Source organism: Hetaerina americana, unplaced genomic scaffold, assembly GCF_022747635.1.
Source record: "Hetaerina americana unplaced genomic scaffold, ioHetAmer1.1.p SCAF_1, whole genome shotgun sequence".
Lineage (NCBI taxonomy): Eukaryota > Metazoa > Arthropoda > Insecta > Odonata > Calopterygidae > Hetaerina > Hetaerina americana.
The window spans coordinates 75,047,421-75,073,680 of record NW_027286069.1 but is presented as its reverse complement, the minus strand read 5'-3'; the positions used below and the strand labels follow the sequence as shown (position 1 = coordinate 75,073,680).

The window sequence follows — 26,260 nt, the reverse complement described above, 5'->3', positions numbered from 1 at the left end:
TAAAAAAAACAGGAAGCTCCTTTCCCACACTCGAATTGCGGGTGAGAGCGTAGAAGGGGATCCCTCTCGTGTCATGGACCGCCGCTAAAACTACACCCTGACGCCAGCGGTGTACATCCTATTCACAGTCCTGCACACGGCGTCCAATTTTTTCTCCTCCCCCCCACCCTCCCCGCATCTAGTATGCCTCAGGGAAGAGTTGACTGTCGGTTGCTAGTTGAAGCTGCGCACCGGTTGTTTGGTGAAAGACCGTAGACAAGAGGGAATCCCGGCTGTTTGGAGAACGAGGTTTTCAGTCATTCTTGCCTTTCCCTCTCCTCTTACTACGGCGTCGAGGTTGTCTTGCGCCCCTCTCCAAGAAGGGAGGAAAGAAAAGAGAGTTCAACCCAGCTGGCGGAGGAGGCGACGAGTGGGTGAGGAAGGTAGACATCGTCCTGCTCGCACCTAGTCCCCACGAGCTCTTTCTCTTACTTAAAAATTCCCTTGCTTTTCCCTCTCCGAAGGTGCGATCGAAAGCGCTGAGAGAACGGAGTTGAGGGGGTAGCGTGCGGAGGAGTGGTCGGAGGGAGGGCTCTTCAGAGGGAGGGGAGGGGTGAGTGGGTGGTGGAAGGGAGGGGGGAGAGAAGGAGTTGGAGGGAGGTTTACCTTCGTTGTCGCCCCCTCATCCCTAACTACACCCACCCTCCACTTATCCTTCTCCCCTCCCTTCCCTGCCCTCCCAGTTCCCGACTACAACTCCTTCACTCCCTTTCTCTACACCTCTCTTCACAATCACCAACTCCTTACTCCTAATCGGACCGTGGCTTATCTGCTCAGAAATACTTCCCCCCCCTCCCGCTAGCGCTCAGCGGTGTTATCGGCTGGGAAAGACGGTGACGGAATAGCGCGGCGGTTCACGGACGTGATCGACGCCGGAGTTTTTGAGTTGTGATTTCCATATTTTCGTTCGCTCTCGGGGAAGGAAGGACCCTCAACCAAGAACCCTCTTCCTCGTCCCAGGCGGTTGCTGGTGTCATTTGCTGCCGCCCGTGTTGGAAAGAATCACACTGGAGGGATGTGGATGTACGACCCCGATCTCAGCGTTCTCCCGACGGAGTTAAATAGGCGGTGGGTGACAAAGGGTTCAATGGGAATCGCAAAGGCTCTGGAAGGGTTAGAGTGGAAGAAAGAGATGCGTGTGTTGTGTGCTGTGAGGGAATCGGAGCTTGGGCTGTCCACCGAAGGCTGTCCACCGAAAGGGACAACCTTGCCTCCTTCTGGTGTGCATTCGCCGCTCTTTTCTCCCCCATTTGTGTCACTATGTGCTTATAATGTGTGTTCTCTGGAGTCCTTTGTCTCGCTTCACAGAGCTACCTCGTATATGTGTCGATAAGCTGATGTGTGGCTCATGTGTTGATGATGCTTACCCTCGGATCGAATCGGACAAGTAAGTGATTAAACGACACGCGACAAGACGAATTCTGCGCTATCGTGACGAAAACGAGGGTTTCATTTGGTAAGAATTGAAACAATCGAAATTCTTCCTGCTCGTATTGGGCATCGGGCGGCCCTTGTAGGGTAGTGTCGCTGTCACTTGGCAACATTTATTTAGTCGACTGTCGTTTTCTTTTATTGATTTTGATTGCGCCTCATTTTATAATATAGGCTAAGTTTAATTTATATTTTATAGCAAGATGCTTAAATAATGCATCATTTGTAATATAATATAGCCTACGAAAAATGAAAACTCCGATAGAATTTTAAATAGGGGAAGTTGTGGATATCCGGTCTTATAAGCATGCGTCTCAATACTTTTCCACGAAAAAACTTTTCACAAAAACATTCCATTTTAGGTGTGTTATAAGTTATTAGTTAAGTGAGGACTATAAAAAAAATAAAGAAGGAACGGTATGCATTTTGAATGTTTCAACATTTTGTTGGTATGATCAAGTTAGAGGAAATATTTATCCTTATTTTTTCGATGGCAGAAACACTTGGAATCCTCTTTATTCTAGAGGAAAGTTTTCACCCTTTAAACGCGTTCTCGAACTTTTTGAAGGGAGGACGGCGTAGGTTCATTATTGACTAACAGAAATAACGAAGACCCAAGATACATCTGGATGCATTGTGTGGGAAGAATGCGCGACTGCTTACACAAGCAATAGGCAATGACATTTATATCGCCGGTCTTGCGCCTCGTGCGCCCCGTCGTCGGACCCTATCCGTGGACGCCACTGTGACGCGGGTCGACATTCCGCTCGCCGCCCGCCTTTAAAGGCAAGTTTTCGCCAAATCGCGGTAGTCTAAATTTGAGAATATCTGAATTGGTAAATTACTTTTCGCTAACATCCTTTAAGATGGGAACATTTTTTTTTCTTTTTTTCAACAACTCTTTCGTGAGCGGCAAGGAACTAGGATCGTTTTGCTTTACAATTAGTTCCGACGATGATTTTGTAAATAGCGACCGGGCAAATGGTTTGCCGGAGTTGGCTTTAGTCGGGCCACCTTTCGGAGAAGTGTAATTAGGGAAGACGACCAGCAGCTGAAGTGATTCGCGCCTTAACGATTTTCGGCCCAAATCCTATGGGTGTTTGAGGGAGAGTCAACCGAGTGAGGCACAATTTAGTCAGGATTTATATTTCGGAGGGCGTAGTTACTGCGTAGAACTTAAGTTATTCTTGTTTCTCGATGCACAATATTATTGCGGATTATAAAATGTAAGTTGATGTACGGGAAAACGGAGTAAAGGGAGGAACAGATAAGGGATATAGGATTGAATTTAAGAAAGTGGGAAGTACGTTTATATGGAACTGAAAAAATTGTTTGTGGTCTACTGACTCTTAGGTTGTTTAGTGTACTACGGAATACAAAAATGCAGCTATTCAAATTCCCCTTAAAGTAACATGTACAAAACGTGGAATAAACAAGGCTGCATTCTTTCATTCCGTAATGGACAAGTTCCACAAAGTTAAGCCAGAAATTACCAAGTTTAGAGAAATTTTAGTCGGGGCTTAGAAGTGCAGCCGTGCTTAGTCCCTTTCGTTAACAAAAACCTATCTTTGACCGCTATACCGCTGTTAATAATATATATTTTGATACATCCCAAGAACACAGTGCCAAATTGATTTACCCAAACGTTTGAGTTGCTAGAGAAAATGTACCTTGGTGTGGTCCGATGTTTGATTGATCACTCCTAGCCAAGTCGCTGGTTTTGGTAGGCCTTTGGGAAGATGACATCTGATTTTCGTGTTTCACCGTAGTGCATGAATATAGCCCGACAATTTTCAGCAGGGAAAAATCGTCTCGCTGAAGGACATGACCACCCGAACATGTGAGGATCACGAACACGATAATCTCCGGTAATGTTTTTGACATTCATTCAAATCTCCGGGCCGGAATTGCATATGAGGTGGCAACCCTGTCTGCAGTCCGTTGTCTTGCCCCGAGGCGGATGTTCTATTCTCGAACTTGCAAAGGCACGACTGAGCCGAGCGGTAGCGGTTCCCTCGCTCATTCACCGATGGATGTCGTCGCTCCATATCTGCGCGGCGTGAGTCACACCGAGTTTAATCGCCCCGTTTGGAATCGTCGGTCGACAGGCATTGTTGTCGGCGCATAACAGAGGGCGATCGGCGAAGGTGGGAGAGCATCGATCACAAAAGCTCGCAATATAATAGGTGATAAGGGTGACTGATAAGGTGGAGGTTCCTTGGCCGGTGCGGGCCGGCGTATAAACTATGCTCACAAATAAGGGGCGATATGCACTCGAGTTATGACCGAAAATATGACCCGATCAATTTAATTAGTGTGCGGTTTGCATCTTTAGGAAGATGTGAACCCACTACTTCCGGCTTTGGCGAGCTGAAGGTAATACTCTTCGTCGCATTAGAACGCACTGCGGGGCATCGGATTGGTTCGGTGGTTATTGTATGGGCTACACACCCCGAGACCCCTGATTCCGACGGTGACGGCAATATTCAATGATAACCAGACCAAACTTGGGAAGCTATGTGGAGAGCACTTCAAGTGGAGTGCGAAGTCCGTCCTGATGGGGCTGGGGATTCGTGGACTTCTTGGCACCATTCATTGATTCAGGCTGTTTCCAACACCCAGTTTCTCTCCATCCTTCCTTCTCCCAATCCCTGAAAATACTGTGTGTACCAAACTATCCATCTATCCCTAACGGTGCAGATGACCTCAGCTGTCGGTCGCCTCCTCTGACTACTACCACAGGCTAAGAGGAACTACAAAATATTAAGTCAGAATTGCTTCCTTGGTCGAGGGCCTTGATTTTAAAGTCCAGTGAAAGTAGAATTTTCAGCGATACTCCGGCACTTATTTGGGTTCTCTGTGGAGAGCACTCCACTGTCGACTACATCGCGCGTTCTGTTTCGGAGTTGGCGAATACTCACTGAGGGTTTCTGCCAAACGGTCTTTCACGCGCCAAAATCCTTCCTACTTTCTCTTAGAAACCATCAATTCAAAACTGCGAGATACGAGATTCGGACTTAGTTATCGAATTATTGTCATATTCAAAAATCTTATGTGCGTGTATGAATAGGCGAAAGTAGGCTACCTTGTATGAATTTCCGTGAGTCTATGCGGAAGAGTTTTTGAACTTATTTCCGTACTTCTAACCTAAAACCTCTTCACCAGCCATGCCGGCGAAAGAGCAGTTACATTGTAATTTTGACGTCACTTAGACACGCCTCTGCTGTCTTCCAAATCGTTTCTACAATTTTTTTATTGAGTCGATAAAGGAGGTGGTTGTATTATCGTAAAACCTTGGGAGAGTACATCTATGACATTATTGCATGCACATATTGTGTCATTAATTTGATCAGGTGTATTTTCAACTTGTATTTTAAAAGCTAATCTCTGGATACAATGAATAAATTCTGGAGACCTAATACCTCATGCCACACTTCCTCGTGGCGGCTTTTATAGTAGAATGCAATGTAGATATTGAATAAGATTATGCTGATATCTTATTCCTCAGTCTTTCAACAAGCTTATTCGATTCATTAATTTTAAAACTTATGCTTGAAATTATACTTCAATAATTACGATATACGATATAGTAGTTCCTATTTTAAGGAGCATTACACCGGTCAAGATAGTTTTGCGATCGATCCAGGGAATGAGCCCAGCTGCACTTCTAAGCCCCGCCTAATATGGCACTAAATAAATGCTCCTAATATAAATACTATCGTTCTGCATTACCGCAAACCATTCTTCCGCTTCACATACTTCCTGCGTCCCTTAATTCCGCCCAACTTGCGTATTCTTTTCCTGCTTTTATTTGGCTCAAGCAACATTCTCCCATCTATCACATTCTTCAACATTAATTGTCTCTCAGAATAACTTACATGGACTATAATTGCCTTTACCGACCTTCTTCCAACAATTTATTTCCTCGTTTATTATGCCGAGAACTTCTTCGTTTGGTTTTCTTTCCGTCAATTTCACTTTTCTTACACCCTACCCATATCTAAGACGTATCCAATCCACACATGCTCTTACCTCGCTCGCTAAGGCGAAATTTCCCATCCGTTGAATACTGCCCTCCTTGTTAAAAATGATGTGGTTTTCATTGCTCTTTCATTTAAGATTTCGGTAATTAACTATATCATTTTTGTGTAAGTGTCTTGACTAAACAAAATTCTTTTAATTCCTTTTCTACTGTGTCCAGCTTCATTTAAAAGACTTCTTATACAGAAGAACTGATCCAACTCCAATTCCTTTAACTCCTACATCAACATACAAGTATACCTACTAGTAATCTACGTACTTATAATACCCCGCAAGGGCGTGTGGCGGGGGGCGTTAGTACCACCTGTAAATAGGAACAAAACCACATGCAAAATCAACAAATCCATGCAAACCTATACCCACAGTGGCGTATGCATTCATGCTATAATCCTTTCAACTTACACGCATGCAAATACATATACAAATGTATCCAATAACTTGCAAGTAATTTGACGAATAAGAAGTGAAGAACTCCAATGGGAGCTTTCGCGGCGTAATTCCTTAAATTTCAATGTTTACTCCTGCCTTCCTGTTTCTTGAGAACCGTTATCTGCAATTTCTATTCATTCATTCTCATCCTGCAACTATCACACTGATACTGTCATGCGCTGAGCAATGAATATTATTTATTGGCTGACTGGTCAATTGAAGCTTGACCATCCGCAATTCTTACTTAATTAGTTTCTCACTGATTGTCATTCTCTCCTCTAGCTCTTTCGAAGCCATTTCCTTCGTATATAAGACGTACGTTTGAATTATCTTTCCTACCGCTTTTCAATGTCATCCGTAAGTGCGGAAAATACAATACTTGTACGTATCTCTGTATATATTCCTTCGAAAAAGAGCGCATTTAAAAAAATTTCCGACGGAGAACAATAGCGAAACCTGGACACAGTAAACATACGGTGTCAAGGATGAATTTCCCTTGGGTTTCCAGCCGGGTAAGGTAATCAGCGGCCAACATTTCGACAGGAAACTCAGCCATTGTCCTCAGTGCTTTGAGGATGATGGCAGAGACAGCCATCGAAATGCTGACCTTAACTGACCGGAAACACGGGAGAACTCCATCCCTTACCATACCATTCGTCGCGAAAGCACCAGATTCATTCATAAGGAGTCATTTTTTTTTCTTTTTATGCCTTTTTATCTCATTTAAGGAACCATAAAACTGCTACGAATACAGGATCATGCAGTGAGATCTATGTATTGCACTCTGAGTTGATAATGCCTGTATAAATCTAATTATGTACGGATAGTTTATGCATTATTTTCCCCTTTGATGTGACCTACCGTAAACAGCCGTCCTTTCATTATTGTATGACCGAACGAAAAGAGGATTTCACTCTATGTTTCAGTCTATTTTTATTGGAATACATTCTTTAAAAGCCAATAGTGGGACGATTTCTTGGAAATTTCATCGTAATATGCAAGTGAATGTTGGCGTTTTGCTAAATTGCAGTTTTATCAGTAATCAGCGAACGTCACGCCGGAAACAGTTTCATGATACTGATACCTCTGTTGAAGAAGATAATGCATTCATGATCAGGTGTCAGCTCTTCGAGTATTTTCCCAATATTCATAAATAAAATCCTCTGGAAAAAACTTTTAGGATCGAGAAGACTCTCTTACAGTATATATAGTTTCCTTGGCCTAGACTAGATATGTATCATACACTTGCCGTGATTATGAAGTCTTCCTTCATCTCATCACAATCACGACATCTTAAAATTGGTATATTAAGGCCCCGAATGAAAGGTGATGTTCTCAAATTTCAATTCAGCCTTTAATCAACTTTCGCACAATAATATGATTAAAAGAAGTTTCAATCATCCTTCGGACGATACACAATTAGTTACGAGCATAACTGATTCAATTTCTCTCCTCTTGGAGTGTACTCCAGCTTTTCTCAGGTGTGTCATCTATTAAAACGTCTGTATTTTCATGGAAAGTCTCAAGTAGGTTTCGGAGAGAACCGCCTTTTATCTTTAACGCTCAATCCTTATCATACTTTATTTACCATTGTTAAAAGCATCTGATTAGTGGGGAAATAGGCCAGGAAAGAGTTTTTACGGGCTCATGGAACCTAGTATGGTGCTTTGAAGTGATGATATCTTTGGGGCATCCATAAATGACTTCAACGAGAATTTTGGGATTTTTGACTCCACCTCATGCCATTAACCGTCACTTTATGAGACCTTGCTGCCAGTTAGCGTCACGTTTGCCCCTTGGTGCCCTCCCTCGAATGAAAATTAGTTGCAGAAAAGGTCAGTTTAGTGCTAAATTGATGGGACTCTTCGTTATAAAGTCTCCTAGTGGACATTTTGCAAAAAAAACATGTGTACCGCGTTTTCGTTCGCTGCTAAATATTTTTTTTCGGGGCAGGAAAAGGGACGGCATAAGAAATATTCATAAGTTTTGGTGCGTTGGTTGGATCTAAACCTACCAAAGTCGGGCCACGGGGGCCAGGTTTAGACTGGAATCGGTTAGTGTTTTCAGGGTTAAAAAGTGATCAGAAGAAGAGGGTCAAAATGTGGCTCACTTTACTTTTCACGATCCTTGACGTCATTTGAACGCAATAGCCAGCCTCCGCTCAACACCGAATTGTCGCAGACTTTCCGTATTAGTATGCAAGATTAAAAATTCTGTCGACTGCCTTAATGTACATGTAATGTGATTGATAAAGCTGGAAAATAATGAATCTTCTAAATTTAGTGTCAACTTGGAAAGAAGATTATTTTTGAGTAAAGTGTCCAGTAGACATAAACGCCAAATTCCCTACTCATCTAGGTACAAAACCCCCTAAACTTACAAACTTCCATGAATCATTCCGGTTCTTCGAGAATCTTCAAATCGAGACGAATAAAGTCAGAGTGACCAACTGTATGTCACTGAATGTAGTTGATGTGATAAGATATATAATAAGGAGTCCGTAAGTTTAGAAGGTTAAAAAAACCGGAACAGTGGCACCGATGTGAAATTCCCCTGGTCTTCACAAAGATGATCACGGGAAAATGATGAAAATATTTTAAATAACGACCAAAACTGCAACTGTTACATTCATAATACTCGTACATTTCAATTACCTTGAAACTGGCTTCCTGTTGGGTAGCTCAGTGCTAAACACATAGCAGTGTCGACAAGAATTTCATCACCTCAAGGATAATTATACAGAAGATGATCATTTTAACGTTTTCATATATTGTATAGTAAAGGATGGTTGTAATTTAATAGGTCAGTACTATTTATTTCTAGTGTATTCTTCTGTAGTAATTTTAGCACTGAAATTCAGTTTTTTTTCTCTTTCAGTCGGTGAAAATGTTTTGCACCAATAAGTAGAATTTCTCAAGTACGTATTTTCAGTTATGCATTTGTGAATTTTTTACGTGGGTAGAGCACTGGGATAATGAGTGGAGGTTCAGCGTGGTTCCTGTGGATAATCCTAGTTTCACCCAAGCTGCGTGATGTTTCGGGTACCAGATATTCCTGGTAAACCACAGACGGCACAAGAAAAACGGCTGGATGCACTCTGATGCGTTAATGTCACCCGCCGTTTTACGTAATGTGAGCCAAGCTCAATAACCTTTCCTATCAAACCAACCTTCGAGTTAGTTACTACAGTGGTTTATGTTCATTTATAAAGATAGTTAAATTCCGGGTTTAAGTGCAGGATGATGAGCGTTGGCTGCCGCATTAGATATTTCGAGTAAAGTGAGTGAGTTCAGAGAGTGAGTTGTAGATGGCATGAAAATTCACTACTTTCACTTACTAATGCACTCAGTACTTCGTTTTTTTATATCCCTCATTGACTTACTATGCCATCCTTTCAGTACTGTGAGATTGATGAGTATAATTCACTTCCTTCCACTTCGGCGCATAGGAAGAGATGGAATTGAAAGAGACGGTTATCTCTACCCTTCCATTTTATTGTTCAGTTAATTTGGATATTATAATCATATTTAAAGAAGGGTGTTTAAAAATCAATGAACTCTATGGAATAGGAGTTTCAATCAGTGACTTGTTTTGGAGGGCAGCTTTTTTGACTGAGTTGTCTATTCAGGTAGAAATATCGCATCCGTTAGTGTTGATATACGTACGGGTACGTACAAAGATATCCACAAAGGTTCTGTTCTACATCCAGGTCTGAATGTTTAATCAAGGCCGTAGTACAGCTATATTTTAAGAATAAGGACAAATTTATGTTTCTGTCTTATTTTAGGTGCGATTTTCAACTGAACAGGCTGGAAAAACATTAAACGATGACGTAAAAACCACAGTTACTTATCGTTAATGCCAAGTAGGAACCAACTCTCTCGGATATCTTTTATCATAATTACCAAATCATCATTTGGAATGCAAACGAACACCCAGTGTATTGTTAGAAGTGATCTAAGGCTTAGGTAGGTTTTAGATGAATCCAGTTATTAAGCATTGAAATTCTATGCTTTGTCAAGCAGGATACTTCGTGCAGAAGTATCCTAGCAATCCTAGTAATACTCAAGCATCCAAAATTACAGCAAACCATTTCTGTGCTTTACAAACTTTCTCTCTCTCTTCATGCCGTCAAAAGTGCATATTATTACTCTCTTCCTAACCGAAAATTTTCCTTTTTACTATTTCCGTGGCGTATAAGTCAAAATTAACCGTTTGTAATGGAAAGTTTAGTCTTGCTCCCTCGTTTATCACCGCCCATTTCTCACCCTGATACCCTTACCTGTATAGTCAGAGACGTGTACGTTTCAAATATGCTGCCTCTCCCACCTATCTAATCCTATCTTCTGCAATGCGTTCATGAAGTATGCCCAGTACACTCTGTTGATCGCCGTCCCCCTATGTACGAACCAAGCAAATACATCCTGATTATATTCTATACGCATGTGCAAAAACACGGAATCATCATAGGTTTTTACCATTTTATCAGAATACTAATTTCCTCGGTTTGAAATGCTTATAAAGAAAATAGAAGCCATTTGTGTTATAAACTTATAATTTATATTCCGAATTTACATCAGATTTCTTTTATGTATTTAAAGTTTGTTAGACCTCGAAATATGCGAATTAATGGAGCTCTCTGTTAAATTAAGATTTCTATTTAATCTAAATAACCTAAAAACACCCTGTTAAAAACTGATCAGAGAAGTTGAATTTTTTGGTTTCGTAGCTTCTGTGTTTGAGTTGTTCGTCTGAAATATTATTGCTCTGGTTCCTCAACTTGAAAAAAAAATATGTTAAACCTATAATGGCTAACCCGGAGGTAGAATTCGACCTCGTAACTATTGAGTTAGTTACCTCGGGTACATCAAGTAGATGCTATTAATATGTGAAGCTGAGGAATTAGTGAAATGCGTAACATCACAGGTTATTAATCTGAGGGTTATTTTTCAGCAGCTTTCAAACTAACCTGTCCCCTGCCAATTCCTCCATTCCATCATAGCTCTTCGCTTCGACGGTTCTTATCTCCTGATTCTCTTAATTTATTCTCGCTCTTACTCCGGAATTGCTTCCAGCCGTGGAAGAGTTAACTCCATATAAAAGTTTTAATGAACCGTTTCTTTGAACCAATACTTTTTTCTGTGAGTAGTTAGTTCTTCTGATAGGATACCGTCTTTGGATGTGCCATTCTGTGTACCATATCCTTCTAGATTCTTCCATTGCTAGTAAACTTTCTGCTTCAATACGTATACTTATTTCCGCATGTCTTTTGGGAGTCTTACTTGGAGATTACCATCTCTTTCTCGAATTTTGGCCATTAATGAAGTTGATTTAATATCGCTTTTGTTTGAGTTGTACTTTCCCATCCATATATAGGGACCGATATGCTTGTCAGGTCTTCATTATTTTCTGCAAGCAGAGTTCTGAGGTCCGCAAATCGCAACATACTCATCCTTTCTCCGTGTATTCGCAGGTCATTTATCTTTTCCTTGATCTTGTTAATTGTCTACTCAATGTACATATTAAATTTAAGGGCTAGGATAAGTAATTTTATGGTACGCCTATTTTTACTGTAGCTTCTCCTCTGCTTTAATCTAGCTTGATCACTGCTGCCTGCTCTCGATATAGTACGTGTGTAAATCTTCTGTCGTTGTACCTCGTTCATTCCAATGTGGTAGTTTGTAAGGGTACTTGCCATCGTATTCCAGTGCATATATCAAAAGCTTTTTCCAGACCAACAAATGCGAAATTGATCGGCTCATCTTTCTTGTTCCTCTAATTCTAATTATAAAGTGGTCCTCACTGAAATACTCATCCGCTTTCTTATCTACAGGGTTTGTCCGGAAAATAAGTGTACTGAGCTCAGGAAAAAAAAATTATTACACTTTTACATATCTCAAGCTAATATTCCTCAAAATAGGACCCTTGTGAGTCGATACACTTGTTCCAGCGGCGTTCCCATTCCTGGAACGCTCCCGCGAAGGCATCATCGGGAACCTCTCGAAGACTCGTCGTCGACCTCTTCTCTGCCCTCCACGAACATCTTGTGCCACCGAAAGATCATGTTTCTGGACATGGCTGACTCCCCGTAAGCCTGGTTAATCATACCGACAGTTTTGGTAGACGATTTCCCAAGCTTTACCGCAAATTTGATGGAATAACGCTGCTCCAAAAACTTCGGCATCGCGTTCCGTGACGTGGGTCGAGCGTGGAGGTTCGCGTTAACAGAGCTCCTCACTACACCACAGCTCAGAGCCGACTGCCTTTTTCAGCGTCGCTTGCCAACATACCCCACTCCAATCGCAGCCCGTCAGAGCGGTGCTGGGCGCGCCTGGAGCGTCGGAAAAAAATCAGTACACTTATTTTCCGGACGAACCCTGTATCCTTCAATGAATTATGCTCGTACATGGGCTGTCAGACAAATTGCTCTGCAGTTTGCACATTTTCTGCCTTTTTCTTTTGTGTTTATAGGGAAATTCCACCGGACCGACTGTTCTTCTGTTTTATACAATCACATAAGGTGGTATAGATATGTCAAAATCTTTTTTCTCGAAATTTCAATTATCTTGGGAGGACATATCGTCGATCCTTGGTGCCTTATTTGCCTTTAAAGCTTCACTTCAGCGGAAAATCATATCCTAGGATGTGATCTCATTTATTATTGCCATCGTCAATATCCTATTCTCCAAGTATTCTCGCATGAATTTCTTATACAATATAAAGATACGCAGTGGGAAACCACCTCAATCACTACCATTATTTATCCCACGAAAAAATGATGATCATAGTTCTTAAATTGAGTCCTGGCAATAACGACGTTCAAAAGTTAACTCTTAAAGATATCATTGGAGATTATAGAATGTTACATCAGCTGTTTAAAATGTACCAAGCGTCTGCTCAGCTGTCACGACAAATCATAACATGCGTTTTTAAATTATATAATAGCCAGAGAGAGAAGGGGACGGTTTCATTGTCGCTCCTCATTTAAGTGAATGAATTCAATCTTAAGTCGGAGTTAAAAATGTGCTACCTTCTGCATGTGAGTCTGTATGTCGTTTGATAGTGACGCGAGAATGGGATGCGAAGGAAGAGATGATAATGGTCTGCAAAAATCTGAATTTTCAAAAAATCGATTTTTTTATCTCAAACGTATCTAGAAAAGGTTTTCTAAATTGGACCTAGCCTATGTTACCTTGCGTATTTTTACCCTATTTATACAAAATTAGAAATCCTTACTCTCGTGGTAACATCACATCTTGGTGTGATGTGTCCCGAAACAAGCAAATTAATTTTCAGATTTATATATTGTTTAGGCATTGATAATTTTGGGCTGTTCGAAATAAGTTGGAAGGATAGCGGAGTTTAATGGAATGATAGTTTTATGGTAATTTTGAAGCGGAAGGGAAGAGAATCAGCGGGGGGTGGAAATAATATTGAACAATACGGTAGGAAGAAGCACAGTAAACGTAGGGCAAGTGAGTAATAGAATATTGTTAGTGGAGGTAAAAGCTGATCGAACGAACCAGGCCATTCTTCAGGCCTATTGTATATGCCACCAACCAATCACGCGGAGGAGAAAATAGACGGAGTGTACGATCACTTGAATGAAACAATTGTGGGTATTCCTAGGAGGAAACATTTAATAGTGATGCGGGAATAGGACGTGAGGGTAGGTGAAGGATGACATGGTAATGAGGGTAATCCTAAAGAACACCTAGTTTAACAGCCAAAATAGGCCTAGGTATACCTGGAAAATGCCCATTGCCTCAGAGACGTTTCAGTTAGCCTATATTATGGTTCCGTACGGATTTAGTTGCTGTGTGATTAGTTCACACGGTTTTCTGAGTGCGGATGCAGATTCAGATCTTAATTTAGAACTAATGAAGTGTTACGCCATGTTGAAGATGATATATCAGGTAATTCTGTCGGGGAAATGGAATGTTGGGTTATTAAACACGACGGAAAGAAAGCAGTACCAGGAGGCACCCGAGAAAATAAGTGAGGATACAGGGAGGGGTACAATATAAGGAAAATGGGAGCATTACAGAAATGGAATATCCAAATCCGCATACGACATTATAGGAACAGTGGATGGGTAAAGAACAAGAAAACCATGGATTACTGGAGAGATAATGAAGAAGGTAGCTGATAGAAGTACATGGCAGAATATAAACATAGAATTAGGTATAAGTAAGTACAGGATATAAATAATAAAGTGAGTGAGGAAACTAATAGAGCAAAAGAAAGGTGGTGGAGTAAGCATTGTGGGGTTAGGAGAGTTCACAAGGAAGGGTGAAATAGGTGCGCTGTACAGAAAGGTGAAAGAACTATCAGGAAGTAAGGGGGGAAGGCCCGTGCATACTTTTAAAGATACGGCTGGAAAATTAATGATTGAACCTGGAAACATTCGAGAGAGATGGAAAAAATACGAAGAATCTATGTGTAAAGATAAGCCAGCGGGTTGAAAATTGGAAGAGAGTATGACGTTGATGGATTTAGGTTAGGACCAGGCATACTTCATTGTAAGATAGAAAGGACATTAAGGGAATTAAAATTGAATAGGTAGTGGGGATTGATAACATTCACTGGGGGTTACTTAAGGGAAAATGCTAAAGACATTGCATGGGAAAGGAGGTAGAGTCTTGAATAATTCGTACCATTTATGAGAGAGGAATTTGGCTAGAAAATTTCTATAGATCAGTATTAGATTCTATTCCAAAAAGGGGAAGTCAGCCATGTGTGAGTGACGTCTTTTGAACAAAGAGTTTATTTTTGCTCCCAGAGAAAGTGGTAATTAGGATCATCAGTAAGAGGATAGAGATGGAGGCAAATGAATACTTAGGGTATGATCAGTTTGGATTCGTGAAGAAGAGAGGCATGCATGATGCTACAGCAGTAATGAGGTCACTAATAGAAAGTGGCATATAATACAATCAGGATGCATTTGATGATCATCCTCTAAGATCAAATGAAATAGAGTGGAACATGCAGTACGCTTAGGATATATTTGTTTGTTTCTTAGATTTCTAGTAGGCGTTTGATAGAGTAAATTGGGAAGAATTAATGAATATTCTGCAGAAAATAAGAATTGATTGGAGGAATAGGTAACTTATCCGCAACCTGTATATGTCTGAGGCAGCTCAGGTGCAAGCGGCGGATAGAGAGTTGGGGTGAGCTGTGTTAGCAGGAGGGGTAATACGGATGTCCATTATCACCCGTGATTTTAAACCTTTCGTGTCTGTGGATGAAATGGTAAAAGAGGCAAGGAAGAACTGGAGATAGGAATTAAATTCGGCGGATGATTCATTAATTCAGATAAATTTGCCGACAATCAAGCTTTAGTTTTTCAGCCAGCCAAGGGTTTGCAAACGTTACTGAGCGAATTTAAAAGCCAGTGCGATAGATATGCAATGAAAAAAAATCTACACAAAACAAAGGTTTTGAGAGTTTCGGGAAAGAGGAAGACTAAAATTATCGTAAAACAGGAAAGAAAAACTAGAACAGTGGACCAATCTTGGCAATGTTCTGAACCAAGGTGGTCAAATTAGTAGGGACACAAGGGCATTAGCCAGAGAGGCTTACACAAGGAGGGAATCGATGCGATGGACGTTGAGAAAAGATGCAAAGAAAGTATTAGTGAAACCTTTGACATAAAGCTTGTTTTTGAAAAATGCGGAAATAGTCTTTGAAGCAAAATTATAAGCGTAGATAAGAGGATTTTGAAATGTGGGTGTGGGAACGGACGGAAAAGGTGAAATGGGCAGAAATAAAAACAAACGAGGAAGTGCTAGGCATGGTGGAGAGGCGATTGTTGGTAGAAATCCAATGGAGGCAGGAAAGGTGGATGCAGATCATTTTATTTGGTAATAGGTTATTGAACAATGTGTTATATAGAGGGGAGAATGTTAGGCAAGAGAGGGAAGGGTACGGAAAGGATAGGAATGCTTGACGTTATGAAGGGAGGAAGGAAGTATGGGGAATTGAAGAATGGTTTATTCTAGTGTCGTATGTCGGGCTGTGTTTTGTTAGGAGCGGCAAAGAAATTTAAACTGTCATTGTTCAGTCTGTTTTTATCCAAAACCTCCCTAAAACATTAGATTACCATTAATGCTAATCCCGAATGCATTGATATTTGCTCTGCGTTCATTAAAATGGTCTCTCACGGCTCTTATAAGCTACTTTGAATGTTCCCCAAGGTAGTGGCTTTGAGCAATCATTATGTTCTCTATCTGTATTCTTGATTTTAAGATGAAACTTGATTAACACCAAATTGTGGTCGCTGTCTTAATCTGACTTCGGATAGATTTTGCAGTCCTTCATTTGATTCCTAAATTTTAAGTTCACGAATATGTAGTATATAATATTTCCTGGCTTTCTCCACATGTATCGCCTTCGTGTGTGGCTCTGGAAGTTTCTTTGCCACCAACCATTTGTACAGTTTACTGATTTACAAATACTTTACTTCCATTTTATTTCGCTTTCCTTGACCTTTCCAGTCTCTAAGAATAATGTGAATTTCTTCTCCCTTAACATTTTCATTACTTAGACGATACACCTCCGCCATATTTGTATGCCTCCACTTTGGCATCATTGTGGTCTTTCGTCCACATTGTATCAATACGTTATTTGTGGGTTTCGTTGGCTCCTCACTTTTCAAACATTCAATTTTATGATAAATACTAATGCAAGACTTCACTACTATAAGAATATTTTTCTTTTCTGCTCCCTGCGACACGCTTTTTTGTATGCCACACCATTTCAAGACATTTTATTTTATTAGGAAGGAAAATTAGATAATCAGAAGAAAAATGTTTCTTCAGAGCTAATATGGTCGGTGGATTGTGCGCGGGTGGACATATACAAGGGTAAATTAATTCCTTCGGATGATTCAGTAAACCGTAGGGTTAAATCCTTTAAGTACTTGCATGAATCAGTTTAGAAGTCCAGGTGAATCAACTTCTATCGCAAAGAGATGCGTGCGTCGTTCAATAATTCCTTGGGTAAAACGAGGGAAACTTAACTTTGGTTAGATTTTTTTCATCTAAGTAGGATTTCCACGAACTCTAGATGTGCCACGAACTCTATCCAAATCGTCTTTGATCCCTCTCAGTGTTACGCCTTTAAATAAAAGTGTTTAATCACCGCGCGAAACTCATTTTTCTCAATTTTTCAAATAAACAAAAGCTTGTTGCTTCAATCGACTATGAAAGTGAAATTACGTGATCTATATTGCTGAAACTTTAACGGCAGTCTAGTAAGAGGCGACACTCACTAGAAGTAAATATTTTCCGATAATACAAGTTTCATCTCTTGGATTTTCTAAGGAATTAATCAACGACCCCCTTTTTTACTTCGGCAAGTATTCAAAACTGATGTTACGTAAATTTTGGTGGAAATGAGCTCCAAATAAAAATAAAGGAATAGCATCACGACTCCTGATATATAGTGTTCAAAAGACTTTATTTTAATTAACCAAAATTTATTCTTGAAATGTTTCCATAAAATCTATTTTCATTTAGGTTTGGTGGGTTAAAGTGAAGCTCTGAGCTAAGTCTTATAATGTACATCAGTTTCTTCACTCGTGCAATTATGGAAAATATTCCTTAGAGTTCCTATAAGGCCACTTTTCCTATATCCGTTATGGTTTTGATTGAATAATTCAACATGTTAATTGAGAAATGATGAAAGACTGTACCAAAATTATTCGTTTTCTCTATGTTTTTTAGTTTAATTAGCCACTGTTTTATTCTTAGGTGATGCATACGTGCCAGCCTTTTGTTTTTGGCTCTTAATGTTCAACACAAATGGTGTTTGCCGTTGGTTTTCGTCGCGGTGTCTTCCTCTCCGTTGTTTCCAACTAATCCCTTATATCTAGATATGTCCCGATCTCGTTCTTATTTTTATTATTATGCCGCTTAATGTCTTTTCCTCCGCTAATATTATCTTCACTTTATTCTCTCCCACTAAGGTTATCGGGTTGCTTCCACGTTGATCCTTCGGCTGGATGACGTTCTTTTAGGCGTTGCAGTCAGCATCTTCGGATCTGTAGATGCTTTCTGCAACGTCAGCGAGACTGTCGTCCAGCCAAATGGATCATTGTGGGAGCAACCCGATAACCTTGGTGTGATCAGTACATCGCCACGAAATGCTTAATTATAAGTTTTTTCATTTCTAATTTCAACTGATCATATTCTGAATTCGCCTCTTGCACCTGTTTTCGAAGGTTGTTATTCTTCTCTAGTCTCCTTTTTTAAAGGTCAATTTCTGATCCATCCATTCGAATGTTTTCACGTAATGCTCTCTTGTTTGTAGATCTAGTCTCTTTAGCCATAACAATCTCTGATTTTTCCAAACGGCTATGTTTAAGTTTACCTCCCAGAGCATCTTGATGATTCTCTCTCTGATTTTTCCCATTACGGGGAGCTGCGTTTATTCAGCTGTCTCACTGCTTGTTCGAAATCACTTCTCGTCCGCCTCATTCTCATATTTCATAAGTCTTTATTCCAGTGGTTCCGGTCCTTGATTCACCGAAATTTGAGATATGAAAGCGTGGTGGTATTTAGATTGTAAGTGATTTAGACCGAGTGGTGAGAGACTTTCGGGAGAGACTTTCGGAAATGAAGCGGGAACAAAATCAATGGAAACGAGCCTATTTACTCCTAAATAAATCTAATAACAGCCGGGTGTACCTGCAGAGATTGTTGCCTCAACTTCGCCTATGGCAATGAAACGGGATCGCTTGTTAATTGGTGGGATCTGAAAAAAATCCCCACACGCTCATTTCGATAAGCAAATTGAAAGATGGTGGCGTTGACTAAGATAAGGTTGGATCGCATTCTTTTGAAGAGGCGGTGGTAGACTCAAAGATAAAACTCGCGAGCAAAAATTGCGTTAGATACTTGAGTCGTGGTTAAATGGTTTCAAACACTAGTAAGAACTTCGGCGTTTGATAAGGTGGCATCCTATCATACATTAATACACCGTATTTTATTCACTTGATCTTCTGCTGGATCCTAAAATGGTAGTATTCAAAAATACTATAGTTAAAAGAATATAATAAACATTCACAGGAATGAAGTACCACGCACTTCCCTTAAGGAGTTTAGGCAAAATACATTTATTCATAAAAGCCATCGCGCTAGGAAAACTTTCAGTAAGTAGTGTTTCAAAATATTAAAGTAAAAACAGACGACTCTACTGGCAGTAGATTTGCTTAATTTAACCAATTCCTATTAATGCCTTAATTAAGTCAAGCCAGTGACTATTTTTTCGCTTAAAATAAAAGGTGAAACCAATAATTATTGGCCAACAAAATAAAACCATAACACCAGCTTGCGGCAGAAGAAAGGTCCGGCAAGTAAAATTTAATAAGGCAAATAAGCAAAAATGGTAGCAGTTAAGGAATTTAGTTACCTGAGAGGAAGCTTGCCAGCGTTGAAAAACGCATCAAGGATATTCCGAAGTCAATTGCGAGACGAAGAAAGTATGATATCACAATGAAGATTACCCGGAAATTAACAACAGGAAACTGAGAAAATTTTTCATAACACTATGAAGTTGAAAAATTATTTTATATAATACAAGGCATGAACGGAAAAAGTAAGAGAAAAGAGAAGGTGGGTCTATTTTAGAAACATATTATATCAGAAGAATGCTGAAGATTTCATGGAAAGAAGGAACACGAGCAACCTACGAAGATTCAGTGAAGTAAGAAATCATTAAAAAACATTGCTAAGAATAAGGGACACGCTCAGCAGACATTTAAAGAAATTCGCTAACAGTGATTCACATATATGGATAAGTCCAAAGCAAAACGTTCGACTCTAGATATCAAAATAAGTGAAAAATACGTTATGTGTTTTAGAAGCTACTGAGGAATTTTGGAGGGACAACAGGTAGCCGAGATACAAATGTTGTGGAAGGCGAGGCCGCTTAAATAAAACAGGACTCGTTTTACTCGTTGGGTGCCGAAGCCAGGATGGTTGACCGTACTGGCGTGAGTTATACAAATGAGTGGCTTTACTTACTTACTTTACAATACTTTACATTATCTGCTAAAATGTATCAGTAGGTATAACAGAGTGATAAAAATATATTGTTTCATTAGTTACTCAAGGTGACACCGTATTTTATCTTATCAGAAGGTGTAACCAAATAGTTCCTTAGTGTCTCACCTGTAAACTGTTGCATTGTTCTTTCGGAGGTTTCCGCGGCGTGGATCAGATGAGTTCTGCATACTTCTCGGGTTTTCACTGCGCGTATTGACTTGCATCAGCAACAGTTCCATTGCACTGTGGCATTCCAAGTGATGATAATGAACGTAGCACACTTTAAAGCGAGCTGAATATGGATTGTAGATGCAAACAAATAGCATCCCTTAGGTCTCCAAGTAACTAAACAAAGGGGAGTTCATCTTATCATTGGTACCTTTTTATGGGAATGAGAAAACAACCAATAAATGAAATCATGATCCAAAGTCTTTTAATTTGAGAAGTCTAACATGTAATTAAGTGTGTATGCGGTAACATATTCATGACTCCGATTACTATTGGCCTTATCATTGAGGAGTAATGTTCGTAACCCGCATGATCCTTTTAATGTCAATTCAGAGTACGATACAACGCAAGTCAGAATAGCAGAAGGAAAAATCACGATAGGAAGTACGAAGGGAGGAAGACGGATATCCGTTGCCGCCCATGCTTTTCCACTCATATGTTGGGGAAATGGGAAGAGAAAGGTGAGAGGGTCTGGAAATCAGAATCTAACTTTGGCGAGAGTTGATTCGCGGATGACCAAGTGCTAGTTAGCCTGTCTTCAATGGGTTTGCGAAGTTTTTAGTAGGGTTAACCGCAGGCCTAACGTCAATCAGTAGGCTACTTCTCATAATCATGGTGACATACTAGAGCGTTGAAACACCCAGGAAAAAGGATCCCATTCAGGAAATCGTATGAAGCACATACTTCCAACACGCTACCTCTCATATATCACTAATGTTTTAGTTCAAAGAGGACCATCAATTGAGAAAAAATCTTATCGCCTAGCATACCATCCACTTTCTCGAGGTGAGAAAATTGCTGGTAATTGCTCCATTTTCGATGACGAGTATACAAAGGGAATTGAGATTCTCGATCAATCGCAATAATACCGCTAACGCACAAATCTAAGAAGCAAGCACATTCGCCGCCAACAATTATAACAGTGAAATCACCAATACATGTTATTACAAATGCCTTACTTCGACATCTGTTCTATTACGAACTATTCCAAATTGCATATAATGTGATTTCAAGTGACTTATGGTTAACTTTATTAATTGACTAAAATCATTTGAAAATTTTGTTAGAAAGGGAAATTTTCTTTATTCAATTTAATGTGCGTAAATCAATGCCATATTCTAGTTAACATATAACTCAGTGAAAATAATTTTTTAATTATAACTGTTTCATTGTATTCAGTACGGACTGCAGTCACTAAATGAAAAAAAGCCTTGATTTTAAAGCTGCAAGTACTAATTTTTAGTTGACTTAATTTAAATAGTAAAAACATATAGTGTTCATTGGTAGACACAAAAATTTGAAGGTGATAAATAGGTAACTATTACATTGGAAAAAGCTAATTAGAGAGGCTCAAGAAAAATATCCAAAAGGAAGAACGAATGATTCACATATCATCAAAATGATTACTTGTAGATGAGCCTCATTTTATGTCGGTGTAGACTTCTCAAGGAGGAGAAACAATTGGTGTCAACTAATACATCTGCAATGTAAAATGTATGGATCTATATTGATGTGCGTGTTACATACCTGACTAGGATACTAGAAAAGTTGCAAAACGTATTTATTATAAAACAATCGTGTTGTTCACGACCTCGAAAAATTATAGGACTGCTAAGGGAAAATATTACAGTGAAGTTACTTACGGGCGCCGTATTTTAGTAAACACTTGGCAGTATGATCGAGTAGAAATTGGAAAATGTACGAGGGTAGTGTGAAAGGATCTCCCCAAGAGATGCTTGCGCTTGCACCAAAGCAACGAATTTCCCGTGTAGTATTAAATAATCCTTTATGAGTAAACACGTAACGCGTCAATGCTCTGGGAAGAGTGGTGCAGACGCCCTGCTGTTGCTCCCGTATAGTGCTTTGTGAATATGGAAAAAATTAAAATTCGAGCAGTGATTAAATGCTTTGCAAAGAAAGGTATGAAAGCAAAGTAAATTCAAACTGAATTTCAGGAAAATCTGGGGACTCTGCTCCTTCATGTTAAACTGTTGCCAGGTGGATAAACGAGTTAAATTTTGGTCAGGACAGCTTAGATGATGATCCGCGTCGTGGTCGGCGAAAATGTCCCACTACCCCAAAAATTATTGCAATAGTGCATCAAATGGTCATGGAGAATTGTAGACTTAAAATGCGATAAATCGCTGAAATTGTAGAGATGTCATCTGAACGGGCATAACACATTTTAACCGTGGAAATGGATATGAGAAAATTATTTGGTAGATGGGTACACTTTCTTGGAGAAACGACTCGTTGGATCACAAACGAGATTTTCTGCGCCGGTTTGTGGCCGCAGATGAAACTTGGGTCCACTAATATACCCAGAAACAAAACAGCAGTCAAAGCAGTGAAAACTTGTTGATTCACCTCTACCAAAGAAAGCAAAGGCAATACGGTCGGCCGGAGTGGCTTCAGTTTTATAGGATGCGAAAGGGATTCTGCAGATAGATTATCTTCCCGCTAGTCAAACAATAACAGGACAATACTACGCTAACCTCCTGGATCAACTATAGCAAAAGATACATGATAAAAGGCCAGGTTTTTCAAGGAAGAAAATCATCTTTCATCAAGAGACAATGCACGCTGGCACACAAGTGCTGTTGCCATGGCAAAAAACGTGAACTTAGATGCGAATTGTTGCCACACCCGCCTTGTTCGCCTTATTTGGCTCCATCAGATTTCCATGTCTTCCCTAAGCTCAAATTTTTCCTCGGTGGGCAGAGATTCTCTTCAAACAAAGCACTAACCTCCGAAGGAGACGGGTATTTCGCAGACCTGAAAGAATCTAATTTTCGAGATAAAAACATTGGAACATCGCTGAACTACATTAGTCTTCAGGGAGACTACATTGCAAAACTAAAAAAAATCACGCCTGCGTGAAAATGAGGTAATTATAATATAGTCTACATCCGTGTATGTTCATTTGCGGAATGAAGTCTTACATTCCAAATTAATCAGTGCTTAGATTCATTGATTGATAAATGCAATCGAGTCGTTACACTCAACGAGAAAGGGGTTGGAAAATGTTCAATGGATGGAAGGCACTTTTATTTAAAGTGCGACGTCTCACGGCAAGGGCTTGAACAATGAATACCGACAAACTTGTACTCTAACGCGAGGAAAGATTGACGGTTCTTTGCATCATCGACAGCATTTATTCCAAGTGGAGAAATCTTAGGTATAAATGAACGTTTCTCATGCCTCTTAAAAGGAATTTAGGATACAATATTGTGCTTATTGAAGGTTTTTAATTCAAGGAATCCATACTAATGACGCGAAAAAATATATTATTAGCAATAGCAGCTACATTGGATTTTCTAAATTTGTAGCTGACCCAATCAATTATTATTAGATGTTTTCGCTTCAGTTGACAATTACTTTTAAAAACCTGTATTAATGGAAGTTACTTTTATTTTTATTGAATTTTGATGGTAATGCGGAAGGGTATCCTTGATGATGATTTTCGCCTGTTATTTTTCAAAATTTGAAAGAGCTTGGTGGCTAACTGGTAGTATTCGAATACACTGTGAAACTTTATTGCGGTTTTTTTAACGATATTCTTTGTCGTTCCACCATGGTGAGTGTTGAAGATCTACTCTGCCAAGTACGAAATCGTAGCGAATTTTAAAAACTATAAGCGTGAAATATTGAATTACGAATGACAAATCTACCCCTTCTGCGTCTCAATGACGAATGAGATAAAAATGCAGGAATGAATACGAGGACATTTCCTTGACTTGAAGAATATATATATGTAAAATTGAAACTGTCTAAAAAATTAACAATATATATAACTGCAATACTTGGAGGGTTTAGCTAAAGAATATTTATATGGTATGGTATTTAAAAAAATTTATCGAAGTATTCCGTGTGAATCTAATCATAATATCATTTTAGTACACATAATTTATTTCATAGTTTCGATATATATTGTAGTTAATACTGCATATTAATAGTTCTAAAATTAGTCTCGTTAGTTTTCCAAATGTATAGCCGAGGAGGCTACTTTATTTATGATGAAAACGAATTTAAAAACATGTCTTCGTGTCATTAAGAGGATAAAATGTTACCGCCAAAATCGTTTTTGGTTAATATATATGGCCCAAAGTATACCAATTGAGAGAAAATTGATCCACCCGGTCTGTATCTGGGATGATATAAATAATTTTACCGAATTTATTTTTAATTGACTGATATCACAGTAGTCAATCTTCTTTCTCGACAACCCAATCGCCAGATTTTTACTATGACGACTCATTACCAGGATAAGTAGAGTTAGAGTTACTTAGCAGACATTTGGCGATGGAAATGGTAGCGTTTTATCGTAGAAATTGGCTTAAATGAATTTAAACGATATAAAAATATTATTGCCTCATCTTTCAAACATGATAAATGAGAATAAGTGCGGATTATGATAGAAGGTAGTAACAAATATGACATAATTGAAGTATGAAGCTAGCAATTTGAGCGTAGTAATGACCGTAAAAACCCTTGCATTTTAGGTAATGATGCTGACATGCTTTGAATAAAAATTATTTTATTCTTAAAGATTTCCCTTCGTGTTAAAAAGGAACACGTTTTACCTGCAGATTGTCGGTAAATCAAGCTAACCATATCGCAAAATGACAAATTAGAATACAGCCTATGAAATAAGCGCTCTAACCTACTATTGCCTTTCGTTACTCATTTGTAAAATGTTTAAACGGAAATCCCAAGAGATGGCTTAAATAGGCTGTCGGCTGTTTTCATCTTTCAGAAGTGCCAAGGTTATAGACATGATACAGATCGAAGTTGAATCAATGTTGAGAATCATGTGCTAAATACTGAAAGTTGAATGACTTGTTCGTGGGCTCAATTGATGACAAAGTTTGTTTTGAAACCGTCTCACTTACGGCTACGTCATAAAGCAGCCATCTTGGATTATATCGGAGAGCCTGTGCAGTGGGATTAGTTCTTTAGGGATGACCCCGTGACGTTGTCCGTCCAGGAAAAACCAAATTTAGGTAATTTAAATCTCCACTTATAAAGCTTATTTAAGTGCAAATGTATTCCCTCTGTTTTTTTGTTATAAAATTAACTGTCTCGCCTACTGTTCATCACTACCAAATAAGACTGTGACAAATTAATTGTCAATAACACTTTTTCCAGTCATCTGACAAGTGTTGTTTTTTGAACTAATAATTTTATTTCCTCTGTTATTAGCTACCTAGCCTGTAAAACGCCCATTTGATCTGTTTTGACGGTATTAGAAGTAGTGCAGATTTTGCTCATTCGTTTTTCTATTTATTTGTGTACGTTTTTTATTAAGTACGTTTTTTTACTCCCATGGAATGTGTTTTTAAATAATTCCAGTGGTTATTCCTCTCATATTTAATATGATTACTACTGCTTGCACCGTTCATGAAATGTCGGCCAGATAGTGAGCCTAATGTTATTATTTTTACTTCTGGATGAAACCTACCTTTTCGAAAAATATGATTTCATAAGCCTACTTAGTTTACTTACTATATGCCACTTTCAGTCGTAGAAATTTTATTGAATGTATTTCAAAGTTGAATGCAGTTGCTTTTAAGTCTTTCGTATTTCTTCGATCAACATTTTGCTATTCAACCTCGTAACAAATAGCAGTGCATGCTAATGAAGAAATTAATTTTTAGCCAGGTTCATTGCATTAAGTGAAAGATAGTAGTTGCACGAACTTTGTTCAAGCCATCTAAAGGGAGTTTAGTAGATCAACAGTTAGGTGCATAGCCTGTTACCCGTATTTATAATAGTTATTCAGTAGCGTTATTAGACGCTATTAATGCATAATTATTTGCTAGTGTTTGATTTAGGCAATATGGGCTGGTTAATTACAGCTCGTATTAGTGCTGTCTTAATAGTTAGTAGTAAATTAGCTGTAATTTGGAATAACTATGTCACGTTTTAACAACTAGGCCGGCACAGGTTGTATTTCGCCGGTTTTGCTGCATACCTTGGTGTTACTTACGCAACTGCTGTGTAATCCCTAAAGTCCTCTAGAACCTACCCATTATATCCTAAGA

General features: G+C 39.2%; 1 protein-coding gene across 6 annotated transcripts in view; it reads left to right on the top strand.

The window, feature by feature from the left end:
• The first annotated feature begins 752 nt into the window (after nucleotides 1–752).
• The window catches only part of AP-1gamma (adaptor protein complex 1, gamma subunit), an 81,855-nt gene continuing 56,347 nt past the window's right edge, over nucleotides 753–26,260 (top strand). For 2 of the 6 annotated variants that reach the window (XM_071591637.1, XM_071591627.1), the window contains exon 1: nucleotides 754–1,107. In XM_071591637.1, coding sequence (XP_071447738.1) covers nucleotides 1,055–1,107 — 53 coding nt within the window. In that variant the 5' untranslated portion in view covers nucleotides 754–1,054. Of the gene's footprint in view, nucleotides 1,108–24,873; nucleotides 25,220–26,260 lie in introns of those variants that run through there. The other 4 variants (XM_071591653.1, XM_071591645.1, XM_071591619.1 and 1 more) reach the window with 3 other exon arrangements.